Source organism: Pristiophorus japonicus, chromosome 3, assembly GCF_044704955.1.
Source record: "Pristiophorus japonicus isolate sPriJap1 chromosome 3, sPriJap1.hap1, whole genome shotgun sequence".
Classification (NCBI taxonomy): Eukaryota; Metazoa; Chordata; class Chondrichthyes; family Pristiophoridae; genus Pristiophorus; species Pristiophorus japonicus.
The window spans coordinates 111,638,233-111,654,041 of NC_091979.1; the positions used below are offsets into that span (position 1 = coordinate 111,638,233).

At 43.4% G+C, this 15,809-nt stretch overlaps 1 protein-coding gene across 1 annotated transcript in view; it reads left to right on the forward strand.

Annotated features, from left to right (window-relative positions):
- The window catches only part of fastkd1 (FAST kinase domains 1), an 82,952-nt gene that overhangs the window by 57,175 nt on the left and 9,968 nt on the right, over positions 1-15,809 (forward strand). The window contains exons 10-14 of the mRNA XM_070875705.1: positions 26-154; positions 1,325-1,456; positions 3,479-3,592; positions 5,667-5,811; positions 14,756-14,870. Coding sequence (XP_070731806.1) covers positions 26-154; positions 1,325-1,456; positions 3,479-3,592; positions 5,667-5,811; positions 14,756-14,870 — 635 coding nt within the window. The remainder of the gene's footprint in view (positions 1-25; positions 155-1,324; positions 1,457-3,478; positions 3,593-5,666; positions 5,812-14,755; positions 14,871-15,809) is intronic.

A 15,809-nucleotide genomic window follows, 5' to 3' on the forward strand; every position in this document is an offset into this window, starting at 1 on the left:
TGCAAGTCTTTTTTTCTATACACAGGTTTATTTGACCCTCATCTTCTCGTGCTATTTGGTTACTCACTAGCTCTTGTAGGCTACTTTCCTGAAGATATAATTAAGACTATTTTTAGTGTGGATTTCCTAGCAAAGTTAGACTCTCAGCTGGACAGTAAGTTTATTTTGTTATTTAATTACTGATACTTGTAGATTATTAAAGTTATTGTTAATGTGTCATTACACTCCCAACTGTTTTTCAATCCCGTGCATCATTGGGTCTACACTCGCCCCCACCCCCCACCCCCAATATAATTTCAGAAACTTAGCATGCCAACCTTTGATCAAAACAGACATTTTGATTAGTTTTTTCCCAGGTGCAATTTAAAGCATAGATCACCAACTTGGGATTTTCCAGACTTTGGATGTCATCCCAGAACTTTTTGACACATGTGTGGTGACATGGTGACAGTTGGATCAGCTATTATAATTGGGTGAATTTTTAATATCTCAAACTTTAATAAATATTTTGAGCAAAGGAACCACTTTGAACATATTTTGAGCAAAGGCAGCATTGACTTAGAATAACAAAGTAGACAAAATTACTACTTTCGGGAATGAAACCTGTCGTCCTTGCTCAGCCTATATGTGACTCCAGCACCAACATGGTTGACTCTTAACTGCCCTCCTGAGGTGGCCGAGCAAGACACTAAGTTGTGTCCAAGACTTACCAGCATCATCTTAGGGCAAGTAGGGATGGGCAATAAATTCTGGCCTTGCCAGCCACACCCACATCCTGAGAATGGGAAAAATAAATCGTCAGATGTAGCCTGAATTGCACTGTGTTATAATCTTATTGTTTTACCCATCCAGCCAAAATCTCTTCTGATTATCATTTTGTTTTTGAGTCTGTTGGATTGCTTATTTTATGAGCATCCAGCACTGGGGTGCTATTAGTTTTGACTCTCTGAGCTGATTCATGCAGAAAAGGAAGGTCTTCATCTATACTGTTAGCTAATCTCCATCGTATAATAATTTTCCTTGACACCCCTGGATAAAGGAGCAAAAAATTCCAACGCCTTATTGGTATTCGTTGACTGCATGTACATCTGCATGTGGCCGCTGGATGAGGATAGAATCAGACTCATTTGTAACACATCATGTAGTCAAATAGCTTGACAACACTCACTGTCTTGGCTTCCGTGTGAAGATTGCCCCTTTGGACAAAGTACCAGCTTATGAAATTGTACTCTAGCAAGGAGTCAATGCCTTTAGGAGAGGGGAGAAAATTGATGGAAAAAGAAAATGCTGTAGTCTGTTATAATAACTTGGTTTCTAATACTAGCACTGCCTGATGCTCTGAACATGCGGATCCGATTACGTTTAATGGAGCTGAACAGAGCTGTCTGTTTAGAGTGCCCAGAATTCCAGACCCCTTGGTTTCATGACCGTTATTGCCAGCAGTTGCTAAATAAAGGTTAGTGATTGCTGTTGTAAACAGAGCTGTATTTTTGAACCCTTTCTTCTCATAGTTTTTTTTCCTATTCCTTTTTTATTGCTTGTTTACCTCAGTCTATGCTGCTGTGGAAAGGAAAACTAATAATTTCTCTGCAGTTTTTTGGTTGGGTTATGTCTGTGCATGAGCTGTAGGAGAGCCAAATATTCAGCAGTCAGGCCCAACATTGGAAACTTTGTCTCCTGGAAATATCCTCCTTCACACTTGTGCTGCAGAACAGGGCAAATTCAAAACAATGGGGGATGGCAGATTTTAGTGTCGGTGTTAGAATATTAATTTTCTACAGCTGTTTAATCAACTCAACCATTAAGCTGCAGGACTGCAGGTTTAAATTTTCCCTCTTGTGGTACTCCTGTAGTTCATACCATACACGGGCCCAGAATTTGCTGGAATGGTGACATTGACAACAAATGCCATAAGTTAAACGGTTGTGCTTCCTGATCCTCCAGTGGCAAATTCAAGCCACAATTTGCTGGGAACATAATTGGAATACCCCACAACAAGCATAACAGCAGTGCGGCCAATGTCTGATGCATATCCAGGGTACTGGGGGTCAGACACAGACTGACCATCAGGTTATTTACGGACATGTTTAGGAGTAATGGCTCTGACCTGATAACGCGGGTATAGGTCACAGCATGTTGGACAGAATGTCCAGGTCAGGTTTAATACTATTAAGTTTGTATTGTAACCATAGTATAGTATAATTTTTAAATCAGCATTAAGAAGGAATCCATGTGCATAGGGTTGGCTTCTAAACTGCGTGTGATCCTAGCCATATTTCATTACCGATTGCCATCCATGCTTGATGCAATAGCTCAATAAATATGAATGTTAAAATATCAGAACAAGTTTGGCCCTTCAATTATGCAATAAAATAAGAGTCTCAAGATTTTAATGAAGTTCCTCGAACAAGTCAATAAAAATATTACACTCCGGCAACCTGCTGAGTGATTGAATGGCCTGTTATTTGCAGTCAGCGGCAAAGCAAAGGCGCTCGCCGCTGACCTCAAAGAAAACTGCCCACCAAAATCTCACGATCTCTGGCGAAAACTTGAGGTTTCTCGATGTGTAATTAATTGTAGCACTGTGATTGGAGGGTTCCTATGGCGATGCAGCAGTGATGTCATCAAGTTGTCTAAGTAGCCAATCACATTGAAGAATTCTCAGACAACAAACGAGGACATGAAAAGCAGCTTTTATCCTCATTTTTAAAAAATGCTACAGATAGCGAAATAAAGATTGAGACTTTCACATGGGGATAAGTTAGAAGCTGAAATATCATGAACAAACATTTTTTTAATTGTAATTTTTATCACAATCGAGAAACTTGATATTCCACAAATACAAAAATTAGTTTTTCAGGGCCAGAACGGTTGTTTAGCAATTCATATGCTGTTAAAACTCCAGTTACACCTATTTCCAACAAGGCTTAACATTTAATGAGGTATTTAACAGATATTGGGGCGGAAAAGCTGAGGTTTTCTTCAGTTTCACTGATTGCTGGCTGTAGTTGGCCAGGGTGGGGTGGGGGGGGGGGGGGCACGTGGGGGTGCGTTCAGTCTGTTTCAAAGTTTGCCATCATTACCCAATGCAAAATCTGGGCCAATATTTTACAGATTTTGAGCCCTCCAGCACCATTCTGTAATGGTCTATGTGGTTTTGGTGATCCCAGTGATGTTAATTCAGCAAACTCGATCTCGCCATTGATTTTGATCAGAGGCGGAGCAATGATCGTTTCTATGATGATGGAAAAAGGAAACTATATTTCCTGGTATAGACAGTTGCCTGCCATAGTGTAGGCGCAGTGCAAGTGGTGGGGGCTGTACCATCCTTTGTTTTTTGATCTTGTATTTTCAATATGTATGTTGAAGCCACATTTGCTGTGCTGAAATTATGCATTATTTGTGATGGACATTCAAATATGCCTATATCTGAATGCAAGTCAATGTTATTTTGTAATATAAATTGTTTCTTTTATAGGCAATGTTTCTGTCAGTGCAATCCAGCAGCAGATTCAGGAAATATTGGGCCAGTTATTGGGAGGAAGTAACTATGCCAAAGCCTCTGTTTTCACCCCATATTACTATTTCATAGGTATGTTCTTTGACTTTTTGCAGCCTCCTTTAGTTATAATCATTGTATCTTGTTTTTGGAGGAAAGGTAATATAGATTTCTTGTTGGATTAACTTCTCCTTGGAATTCCAGTGATCTAATCCATCATCATTAGTTTTTAGATTATGTGGGTGCTTGAATATGGGTGTAGGAGTTCATTGGTTTTTTGAGTACATTTTATTTTCTTAAAGACCTTTTAAGTCTACAATTGATCTTTTGTTTTAGTAACTATACATTTGGTTTTTCATTTTAGTAACTATAAAATTGATCAATATTTGAAATCAATTTTATATTCTACAAATGGAACCCAAAATTACTTAGATGGAACAAATTAACTAACTACAACAACATTTCAAGCTCCATTAATAAACATTAATGGATTCTTGTTTTACAAATATCAAAATAACATTTTGTTTCCGTAAACTGCAAAAAATTTACAATTGGATATACAGGTTGAACCTCTTCGGTCCGGGGCACTCTGGTCTGGAAACATCAGTGGCGGAACTGCCGCTTTCCTGGGCCTGGGCTTGGAGCTCACTGTTAAACACTTCCGTGACGCTCAGCATCTCGCTCTGCTTCCGCATTGTGGAATTGTGGGACTTGATGGCGCAGTGAAGGGACATCCGACCTGAGACAGACAGAGAAATGACCAATCACCAACATTCCCCGCCTCTCCTCCCTCACTCAGCGATCACCAGCACTGACCTCCCGTGGTTCGGAAAACTCTCTGTTTCGGCACTGGTCAGGTCTTGAGGGTGCCGGACGAGAGAGGTTCAACCTGTACTTGCATTTTTTTTTAACAGCTTTTGATTTGTAATATACAACTATTTAGTGTGTTCCTCCATGTCTTGGGTTTCCATTCATAGCCTGCGAGCTCTGGGGTGTCACTGGAGCGGATAGATTAAATAGTTTGCGATTTTGACTCATGCCGAAGAGTGAGTAACCCTAGCTTAGTTGATATGTGCATGCCCTTTTATCTAAATGTGATAAGACTTTAACAAATCTAGGGAGATAACTGCTTGCCGAAAATACTTTAGATGAACCCCATTATTAAACAGAGGTTAGTAACTGGGGTGTATCTGGTCTTTAGGGTCCCTTTAAAGAAAGCTATAGCTCATTCTACTTGTGAATTGGCCATTTCTTGGGTCAGTGTGCAGAGACTTCCTTTTGAGGCCAAACTTAGAATGACAAGTATTCTGGTACTGCTATGCTCCAAATTGTGTAGAGATTGAATGAGCAAGATGTTTAATTACCTACAGTCTTTCTCATTCTTTGAAATACGTTCAACCACCATGTACAAAACTGCCTCTTAGCTAGTTATCGGGTGGTTTACCCCTGTACAATGAAAGAATATAGGTAGGCTATTCAGCCTCTCGAGCCTGTTCCGCCATTCAATCAGGTCATGGCTGATCTGTACCTCGACTCCATTTACCCACCTTTGTTCTTACATAATGAAAATTTATTGATCTCCGTCTTGACAATTTCAATTTGCCCAGCATCCACAGCCTTTTGGGGAGTGTGTACAGATTTCCAATACCCTTTGTGTGAAAAATAATTTCACTCCTAAATGGCCTAGCTCTAATTTCTGATCTAGCCCTTTTGTTATGGATTTCCCCACTAGGGGAAATAGTTTCTCGGAATGTATCCTATGAAATCCCTTTATCATTTTTAAACACTTTGATTAGATCATCCCTCGACTTTCTAACCTCAAGGGAATACAAGCCAAGTTTATGTGACCTATCTTCATGGCATAATTCTGATCAGTCTGCACTGTACCCCTTCCAAGGCAGCATTCCAGATGTGATCTGTCCAAGGCTCTGCACAACTGAGGCATCACTTCCTCGCTTTTGAATTACAACCCCTTTTAAGATAAAGGCCAAATTTACTGTAGCCTTTTCCAGCCGTTCATTCTTGCATGTGGGTGACCACTATAGGTCCATGCTTGGTGTCCTCTTGAGTTATGAGTCTTAACCTGGTTAAGAAAAAAACTGTTGTAAATGATGATTTGCCTTCTCCAAATATATTTACATTGAAATTGATAAATAATTTCTTGCAGACTTTGAATGTGTCCTTGACAGACACCAAAAACCTCTTCCTTATGTGGATCAGAGTACTATGCTACTTTCTAAAAACGCAAAAGTACCTTGGGAACCAGACAACGAATTTATTGGAGAGAAACAGCTACTGCCAGGAGAACAAAGGTCTGTGCACAGACAGTTTTAGTGTGTTTTCTCAAAGATTTTTCTAAAAACATTTATGAATTCTGAAGCAGTTCTTTTCAAAATATCTGCAAAAAGTAGGTCATCTCAGCAAGATATAGTCTGGATTTTTAGATGTAATTTATAACAAGCTTATAACTGGTTAATAATTAAAACTTTGAATGTAATTCACTTTCTGTGTGCTCCTATCCACCAACCAACCAAACTAGCACTTGCTACTTTAGCCAGAATTGTATAACTTCGTGGATGGTAATTTCTCCATCGCTGCTATCAGTACTAATCTGTAATTTGTCTGGTATAATGTTAGTTCTCCAGGGCATGGTAGTGCTGGTTGTTTTGGATTTTTTGCTTTGCTCTGAAATAAAATTATCTGTCGCCACGAAGTTCTGAAAGTAACAGCCCTGCTAACCATTGCCATAGCTAACCCAATAAGAATAGCCTTTACGGTTATGATTTGAACTTTTAAGTCTGCAGTGTCAGAAGCATTAAATTTAGTCCATCAACAATTCCGATGGAAATGTTACAAACTTGATGGAGTTAACTCTTATTGAATCATACAATTGGAGTAAAGTAGTTCAACATGATTTAACCAAAGTGCTATATTGTGGTATTGATGTTTTTGAGTATGAATTATCATTAATAATTCGGAGTGACTGCTGCCAACAAACCTGAAGCTGCACAGAAGCATTCTGCGTATAAATGTCAGGTCCCAAATTTGAAAAGTTAATGTTCATCACAACAGACGGAGGACCTGCTGGCGATAAACACGCTCGGCGAGAGTACAATCTGACAACATCCTCGTTGAATTGTACTGAAAGTTTTAGCAGTTCATTCTGATTAATTAATCACACCGCTGCCAGTCTCTCTCTTCATGCGTTCCTTCTCAGCCCTCCCTCTCATTTTCCTCCCCAGTCTCTTTGTCTAGCGCTCCTCTCTCCCTCTCTCTCTCTGCACTGTCTCTGCTCTCTTTCTCAATTATCCTTTTCCCAGCCGATTAAATCCTAACATCCTGCGCCTGCATTTTGTTCACCAGCCGCGTGTTCAAACCACAACAGACAAAGGACCCGATAGCGATAAACACATTCCGTGAGAGTGCAATAAAACTCACACAAGCTGACAACATCCTAATATCACTTTCAAGTCACATTACAGACCCCTCAATACCTGAAATTTCCACCCCTCACTTTTCTCTCTCACTAATCTCTGGGAAGTCCAGCGAGAACAAACCACTGGAACTGCGCATGTGCAACTATTTCTGGTTCGTTGGCAGCAGTCGCCTCCTTAATAATTAGCAATCGCGAATTAGTAACACAGTCTTATGATATTCTTCAGTTATTTAGTTAAAACTGCTGGTATTCCATTGCTCAGACCTTGGCAACCAGCTGCATGAAGTGGAACTGGTGAAGCAGGCCTGGGTCCTGCTATAGAGACACTTCACAATTTCTTTACGACAGATTAGCACATCCTCTCTGCGTCTTGCTGGTCTGGCACAAATTATCAATGAACTTAGAGAGATTATCATAATTTTATTTGTCCCTCTGTGTCTGTGTCAGCTGTTCAGTCACAGTGATCTATTCTGAACTCATTTCCCTGTCCTTTCCCTGTATCATTTTACATGAAATGTGAGATAGGAGTTGATTGCCTGTATTGTGTTTCTAACACAGATGAGACTGTACACAGGACGGTCAAAGTGACAGTGACCCCAGTCTTTATTAAGACACTCCAGAATGAGGAACAGGTCTTGGGGCCAGCTTATATACAGTGCTCCCAAGGGATGCTGGGATCCCTTGGGACTTCAGGGGATGCGCTCTCTGGTGGCGGAACGTAGGAGTGTATGCTTTACAGATACACAACATCACTCCCCACCGCCGCACCCCCCCCCCCCAAAGTCAAAGTGAAAACTATTTACAAGGTGAGGTGGTCGGGAACCTTTCTTTCCTTGGTGGACCGCCTCAGTACAAATGTCTGTTCTGGTGTGTTGGTTGTGCCCTTGCTGGGCTGACATGTTGGCCCTGCAGGGCTGCTGGATGAGCCTGGCCTTGTTGGGCGTGATGGGTTTGATTTCCTGGTCCAGGGTAGTGTCATTGATCCTTTAGGTGTATGTTGTGGGCTCTCAAAAGGTGGTGTCTGCTGTGGGTTGCTCAGGGCAGTCTGTGAACCGCAGCCTCGTTTGGTCCAGGTGCTTTCTGAAAATTTGTTCATTGTCTAGTTTGACTACAAACACCCTACTCCCTTCTTTAACTATCACCATGCCCGCGATCCACTTGGGACCATGTCCATAGTTTAGCACATACATGGTCATTCAGATCAATTTCCCGTGACACAGTGGCACGACCATAATTTACATTTTGTTGCTGCCGCCTGTTCTCCACCTGATCATGCAGGTTGGGGTGAACCAGCGAGAGTCTGGTTTTCAGTGTCCTTTTCACGAGTAGCTCAGCCGGGGGCACTCCTGTGAGCAAGTGGGGTCTCGTGTGGTAGCTGAGCAGTACTCGGGACAGGCGGGTTTGGAGTGAGCCTTCTGTGACTCGTTTGAGGCTCTGATTGATTGTACTGCCCGCTCTGCCTGCCCATTGGAGGCTGGTTTAAACGGGACCGAGATGACATGTTTGATCCCATTGCAGGTCATGAATTCTTTAAATTCGGCACTGGTGAAACATGGCCCATTGTCACTGACCAGTATGTCAGGCAGGCCGTGGGTGGCAAACATGGCTTTCAGGCTTTCAATGGTGGCGGTGGCGGTGTTTCCCAACATTATTTCACATTCAATCCATTTTGAAAAAGCATCCACCACCACCAGGAACATTTTACCGAGAAACGGGCCCGCATAGTCGACATAGATCCTCGACCATGGTCTGCAAGGCCAAGACCACAAACTTAGTGGTGCCTCTCCGGGCATGTTGCTCAACTGAGCACACACACTGCATTGTCGTACACAGGACTCTTAAGTCAGAGTCGATACCGGGCCACCACACGTGGGATCTAGTTATCACTTTCATCATTACTATACCCGGGTGTGTGCTGTGGAGATCCGAGATGAACGTCTCCCTGCCCTTTTTGGGTAGCACTACGCGGTTACCCCACAACAGGCAGTCTGCCTGAATGGACAGCTCATCCTTTCGACGCTGAAACGGTTTGATTAGCTCTTGCATTTCAACGGGGATGCTGGCCCAGCTCCCATGCAGTACACAGTTTTTTACTAGAGACAGCAGAGGATCTTGGCTGTTCCAAATCCTAATCTGGCGGGCTGTGACAGGTGATTTATCATTTTCAAACGCTTCCATGACCATCAACAAGTTTGCAGGCTGCACCATTTCCACCCCGTGGTGGGCTATGGTAGCCGACTGAGAGCATCTGCACAGTTCTCGGTGCCTGGCCTGTGGCGGATGGTATAGTTATATGCTGATAGCGCGAGTGCCCACCTTTGTATGCGGGCTGAGGCATTAGTATTTCTCCCCTTGTTTTCAGCGAACAGGGATATGAGGGGCTTGTGATCGGTTTCCAGCTCAAATTTGAAGCCAAACAGGTACTGATGCATTTTCTTTACCCCGAACACACATGCTAATGTCTCTTTCTCAATCATGCTGTAGGCCCTGTCGGCCTTAGACAAGCTCCTGGAGGCATAGGTAACAGGTTGCTACTTCCCCACAACGTTAGCTTGTTGTAATACACACCCGACTCCGTATGACGACGCATCACATGCTAACACAAGTCTTTCACACGGGTTATACAGTACAAGCAGCTTGTTGGATCATAAAATGTTTCTGGCTTTCTCAAAAGCAATTACTTGTTTTTTTTCCCCATACCCAGTTCTCACCTTTACGCAATAACACATGTAGGAGCTCTAAGAGGGTGCTTAATCCGTGTAGGAGGTTCCTAAAATAGTTTAGGAATCCCAGGAACGACCGCAGCTCCGTGACGTTCTGTGGCCTGGGTGCGTTCCTGATAGCCTCTGTCTTGGCGTCTGTGGCCGAATGCCATCCATCGCGATCTTCTCCCCAAAAACTCCACTTCTGTTGCCATGAAGACGCATTTCGACCTCTTCAGCCGCAGCCCTACGCGATCCAGTCGCTGGAGGACCTCCTCCAGGTTTTGTAGGTGCTCGATGGTGTCCCAACCCGTGACCAATATGTTGTCCTGAAAGACCATCGTGTGTGGTACTGACTTGAATAGGCTCTCCATGTTTCTCTGGAAGATCGCTGCAGCCAGCCGAATTCCAAACGGGCACCTTGTTGCAGGTGAACAGTCCCTTGTGCGTGTTAATGCAGGTGAGGCCCTTCGAAGACTCCTCCAGCTCCTGCGTCATGTCGGTCAAAGTCAGGGTGAGCTTGGTGAACGTCTTGCCTCCTGCCAGCGCCGCAAATAGATCGTCTGCCTTGGGTAGCGGGTATTGGTCCTGTAGTGAGAAACGATTAATAGTTACTTTATAATCGCCACAAATCCTGACCGTGCCATCACTTTTGAGTACTGGAACAATCGGGCTGGCCCACTCGCTGAATTCCACTCAGTAGATGATGCCCTCGCATTGCAGCCTGTCCAGCTCGATTTCCACTCTCTCCCTCATCATATGAGGTACTGCTCGCGCCTTGTGGTGAATGGGCCGTGCCTCTGGGACCAAGTGGATCCGCACCTTCGCCCCGGAAAAGTTTCCAATGCCTGGCTCAAAAAGGGAAGGAAATTTGTTAAGAACCTGGGTACATGAGGCCTCATCGACATGTGATAGCGCTCAGATGTCATCCCAGTTCCAGCGGATTTTGCCCAGCCAGCTCCTTCCAAGCAGTGTGGGACCATTGCCCGGGACAATCCAAAGTGGCAGTTTGTGCACCGTGCCCTCGTAGGTTATCTTGACCATGGCTCTGCCCAGGACAGTGATGAGCTCTTTGGTGTACGTTCTCAGTTTCGTGTGGATGGGGCTCAGGGCTGGTCTGAGTGCCTTGTTGCACCACAGTCTCTCAGACATCTTTTTACTCATGATGGATTGGCTAGCGCCAGTGTCCAGTTCCATGGCTACAGGTAAGCCATTCAATTTTACGTTTAGCATTACAGGTGGACATTTCGTCGCAAATGTGTGCACCCTGTGTGCTTCAGCATCTGCCTCCTCTCTCTCAGGCTCGAAATTGCTTTGGTTCACCATAGACCGATCTTCCTCTGCCATGTGGTGGTTAGCAGGTTTTGCAGAGCTTGCAGCTCGTCTGCAAGCTCATTGGAGGTGCCCCATTGTTCCACAGCTCTTGATAACATCCCCTTTGAAGCGGCATGAATAGGCTGAATGGAAGCCTCCACAACGCCAACAAGGTGTGAATTGCATTCATTCTTTGTTGCGGACTCTGAGTCATCTTGGTCACCCGAGACCCGCTGGCAGTCGCAGACTCTTGGTTTATGCCCTGTACATTTCTGCTTGCAAACATAGTTCCAGTTAATTTATGAACATTGCTAGCACTTGTGTGCTGAGAGATTTGTTTGGTGTTATCACTGGTGGACATAAATGCCTCTGCTATAGTAATGGCCTTACTGAGGGTCGGTGTCTCTACAGTCAAAAGTTTTCGTAGGATGGTCTCGTGGCCAATGCCCAGTACAAAAAAGTCTCTGAGCATTTGCTCCAGGTAGCCATCAAAATCACATTGTCCTGCAAGTCGCCTTAGCTCGGCGACGTAGCTCGCCACTTCCTGACCTTCAGATCGCTGGCACGTGTAGAACCAATATCTCACCATCAGCGCACTCTCCCTCGGGTTAAGATGCTCCCAAACCAGTGTACACATCTCCTCATACGACTTATATGTGGGTTTCACCGGAGCCAGAAGATTCTTCATGAGGCTGTAGGTCGGTGACCCGCAAACTGTGAGGAGGACCACTCTCCTTTTTACAGCGCTTCCTTCTCCGCCCAGCTCGTTAGCTACAAAGTACTGGTCTAGCCGTTCGACATAGGCTTCCCAGTCCTCACCCTCTGAGAACTTCTCCAGGATGCCCACAGTTTGCTGCAACTTTGCGTTGGATTCGTATACTCGTCGCCAGTTATTGTGTTCCTAACACAGATGAGACTGCACACAGGGAGGTCAAAGTAACAGTGATCTCAGTCTTTATTAAGACACTCCAGAGTGAGGAACAGGCCTGAGGGGCCGGCTTATATACAATGTTCCCACGGGATACTGGGATCCCTTGGGACTTCAGGGGATGCGCTCCCTGATGGCGGAACATGGGAGTGCATGCTTTACAGATACACAACAGCCTGCCTTTCATTCACCCTCGGTGTTCCTTCCATCTTTTTGCTTCTTTTCTATCTATCTCTTGTATGATCCATGTCTGTGTACCCTCATCCATGCTTTTGCTACCTCCAGACTAGGCTATTCCAATGCCCTCCTAGCCGGCCGCCCATCTTCCACCCTCCCTAAACTTGCTTACCCAAATCTCTGCTGCGCGAATTCTAACACTTTCCAAGACCCAATGACCCATCATTCTTGTGCTCGCTGACACCCGGTCTGGCAGTGCTTTGATTTTAAAATTCTCATCCACGTATTCAAATCTCTCCACGGCCTCAACCTCCGGAACGCTGCATTCCTCCAATTCTGGCATCTCTGCATCCCCGACTTCCTTCACCCCACAATTAGCGCGATGCCTTCAATTCTCTCGGTTCTTGGCTCTACGCTCCCATGAAGTGCCTTGGGACATTTTACTACGTTAAAGGTGCTATATAAATGCAAGTTGTTGTACATGATGTGCACATCCTGCAGACATTAACCTTGCTTCCTTCATCTTACTTTTATGTAAAACCGGTTTCAATCTGTTGCAATGGCTTATTTTTTTAAAACAAAGGGACTGTCTGCATATAATAAATATATGTGTGAAGAAAGAGGTTACACATCTATTGTAGCTTTAGTTGATGTTCGAATTATACTGCACATTTCAGAAAGTGTATTGGGTTGACACACACATGTCTTTCTTCATCCCCATTTGACATTTGAAAAGAAAAGAACAGTAAGTATAAAGCCTCTAATTATCTGTATTTGTTGATCTTTTGATTCTAAACACTGGTACCCCTGAGACACCAAGAAAAGAAGATAGACAGAGATGGACAAAAAAATGCTTCCAAAATAGGGTCATAAAACACCAAATTTAATGTTTGAGATCTTTTAGAATGTTATAAACCAATGCTGCCATCACAACAACTTCTATTTATATAGCACCTTTAAGATAATAAAATATTCCAAGGCGCTTCACAGGAACGTTGTCAAAAAAAAAAAGAAAATTTGACACTAAGCTGTACAAGGAGATGTTGGGGCAGATGACCAAAAGCTTGGTCGAAGAGGTAGGTTTTAAGGAGAGTCTTAAAGGAAGAAAGAGAAGTGGAGAGCTGGAGAGATTTAGGGAGGGAATTGCAGAGCTTGGGGCCGAGGCAGCTGAAGGCATGATCACCAATGGTGGAGCAATTAAAATTGGAGATGTTCAAAATGCCAGAATAGATGGAACACAGAGCTCTCGGGGGATTACAGGGTTGGAGGAGATTAGAGATGAGGAGGCGGTGAGGCCATGGAGGGATTTGAAAACGAGGATGATTTTAAAATCGAGGCGTTGCTGACCTCCATTGGCTCCCAGTTAAGCAAGCACAGAGAAGATGGGTGGATGGGGAGAGGTGGACACGGATTTGAGAGGTGACAACACGTTCAAGAACTTTGGAGAGGAAAGGAAGTTTGGAGATGTGGCGATAGTTTGCAAGGACAGAGGGGTCCATGGTTTCTCTTAGGAGGGGGTGATGTTGGCAGATTTGAAGAGGGAAAATACCTGAGAAGAGAGAATATCCACTAACATGGGAGATAGGAGAGAAATATGCAAATTTAGGGTGAGGGCCGGGGGAAAACTGAGAGGAAGTAAGGTCCGGTGGGCTATACTATTATACTATATCCATACCTTGGATGTTCCCACTCCTGAATGCTGTCAGGCTCATTGCTTGTCCTTCCCCTCAATGCTGACCGCTCCCAAGAATCTACCAGTGAGTCAAACCCCACATTCCACCACCTGGTTCTGCCAACTTCAGGTTCTTCTTCCACAGTGATGCCATACCCGAGGATTCCTCCACACTGACAAACCCCAGCAATGCTGCCAAATTGCAGAATCTTCATTCCAACAAAAATCAACCATGTAGTGTGGGACTTGAATCATATGGACCACACCAAGTAAGGGCAGCAGGCTCCCTTCCTTGAAGGGCATGAGTGATAGTCACCCACTTCCTTTCATCTGCCTCATGATTCCTCTCTCGTTGTATGGTGACCACCTCATTTAGTTGTTGCACAAACAGTATCGGCACGAGGTAACTAGTCTCCCGAGTTGCATCTATATTATAGATATGAGTTTTAATGGAGAAAATCAACATTACAAAGGTGTGATATTACTTAAATCATGGGTCATTATTCTTGAATATAGGTTTCTGCTGATTAAACCCTGAATCTGTGAGTGCACAAATTATGCATTCTTCAAATATCTCGAACATACTGTTGAGATTAATTTTAAAGTGTGTTCTTTTAGCTCCTAACTTGCATAGACTGGAGCTTCAAGGAAGTTCATTCTTTTTGCTTCACTGTATGAATTTCAATAAGGCTTAACTGTGGTTGATACTTGGGATCTGCCAACCATTTTGTACAATGCATCTCGTCAGTTCTCAGCGGGATCCGTATCTAGAGTAAATGCATTTCCTATTAACTGAGCCTTGTAATCACAGAAAAGGTTGAACCCCTTGTACCTGACCATCTGTCTGAAAGAGGGAATTGTGGTGGTTGGCAGTTGCGGCCTAAATCGTGGAGAAAAAGGTGGAAAAATCTAAACATACAAATTATGCTTTTGTTTTTTATCATAGTATAGAAGACTTGAATGGTAGCGGTAGTTTATGGCATTACATGATGACTTTAAAAATTAACCCAAGATGTTATTCCTACAGGGTTGCTATAGAGTTTCTCGACTCTAAAGCTTTCTGCAAGAACTCTCATCACATTAAGGGAGAAACTGTTATGAAAAAGAGACACTTGGAGATTCTGGGATACCATGTAGTACAGGTACATTGCTATTTCTGTGAACATGCATAGCTGTGCAGATTAGGCATTGAAAATCAAAATATGGCAAGTATCCTAAAACCAAGAAAGTGTAACTAACATGCAGAAAATACTTTCTTTTAATTCCTTCACTTCTGAACTCCTTTAAACCTATAATTCAGGCTTGAACATTATCATTAACCCAAGATCTTCTGGTTGCGCCATATTCTTCTTTTGATTTGATAAAATCTCACACCTGTGTGATAACTTCATTCAGAGGATAACAGGTCTATACAACTAAGTAGGAATTTTAGCAAAATTATAAGTGACAACATTGTGTCCACATTGATAATATTACAATTGATTTTTTTAATTGAGCTTTGTACCAATGTTCTTTTACCAAGTAATGTTTAAACAAATCACTTTTTTATTTTAATCAGGTTCCATTGCTCGAGCCAATTATGATGATTTAATTCCTTCTGGGTATCCAATAATATTTATTTGTCATGTGATTGGTTTCTCAGGGCTGAGGTGGTGGTGGTTGGGGAAAATAAATTGTATTAGAATAAATTATAGTGGCCTAGATTTGTCACCCATTTCTGGCAGTTTCTGGGCGAACAGGAGCATGAAATGCTGCAGGGAGCTGTTCCACTGGCTCCCTGGCCTCCTCCATCACGTCCAGGATTTTCCACTGGAAATGACTGGATTCTAAATATGGCTGTCTATATTTTAATTGAGCATAGTAAAATCAGGAGATCGAAGAACTAATAGATCGCAAGCGCAAAGCATTTCTGAGCCTCAAGCAACAGCCCAACTCGGGAGCTGCAAAACAACATTACAGACGGCTCAAGGCTCAGGTCCAACAAAAAACCCGGGACCTAAAGAACAGGTGGTGGATGGAGAAAGCACAGGAGATACAACAACTGGCCGACAGCCACGATATGCGAGAATTCTTCACTGCAG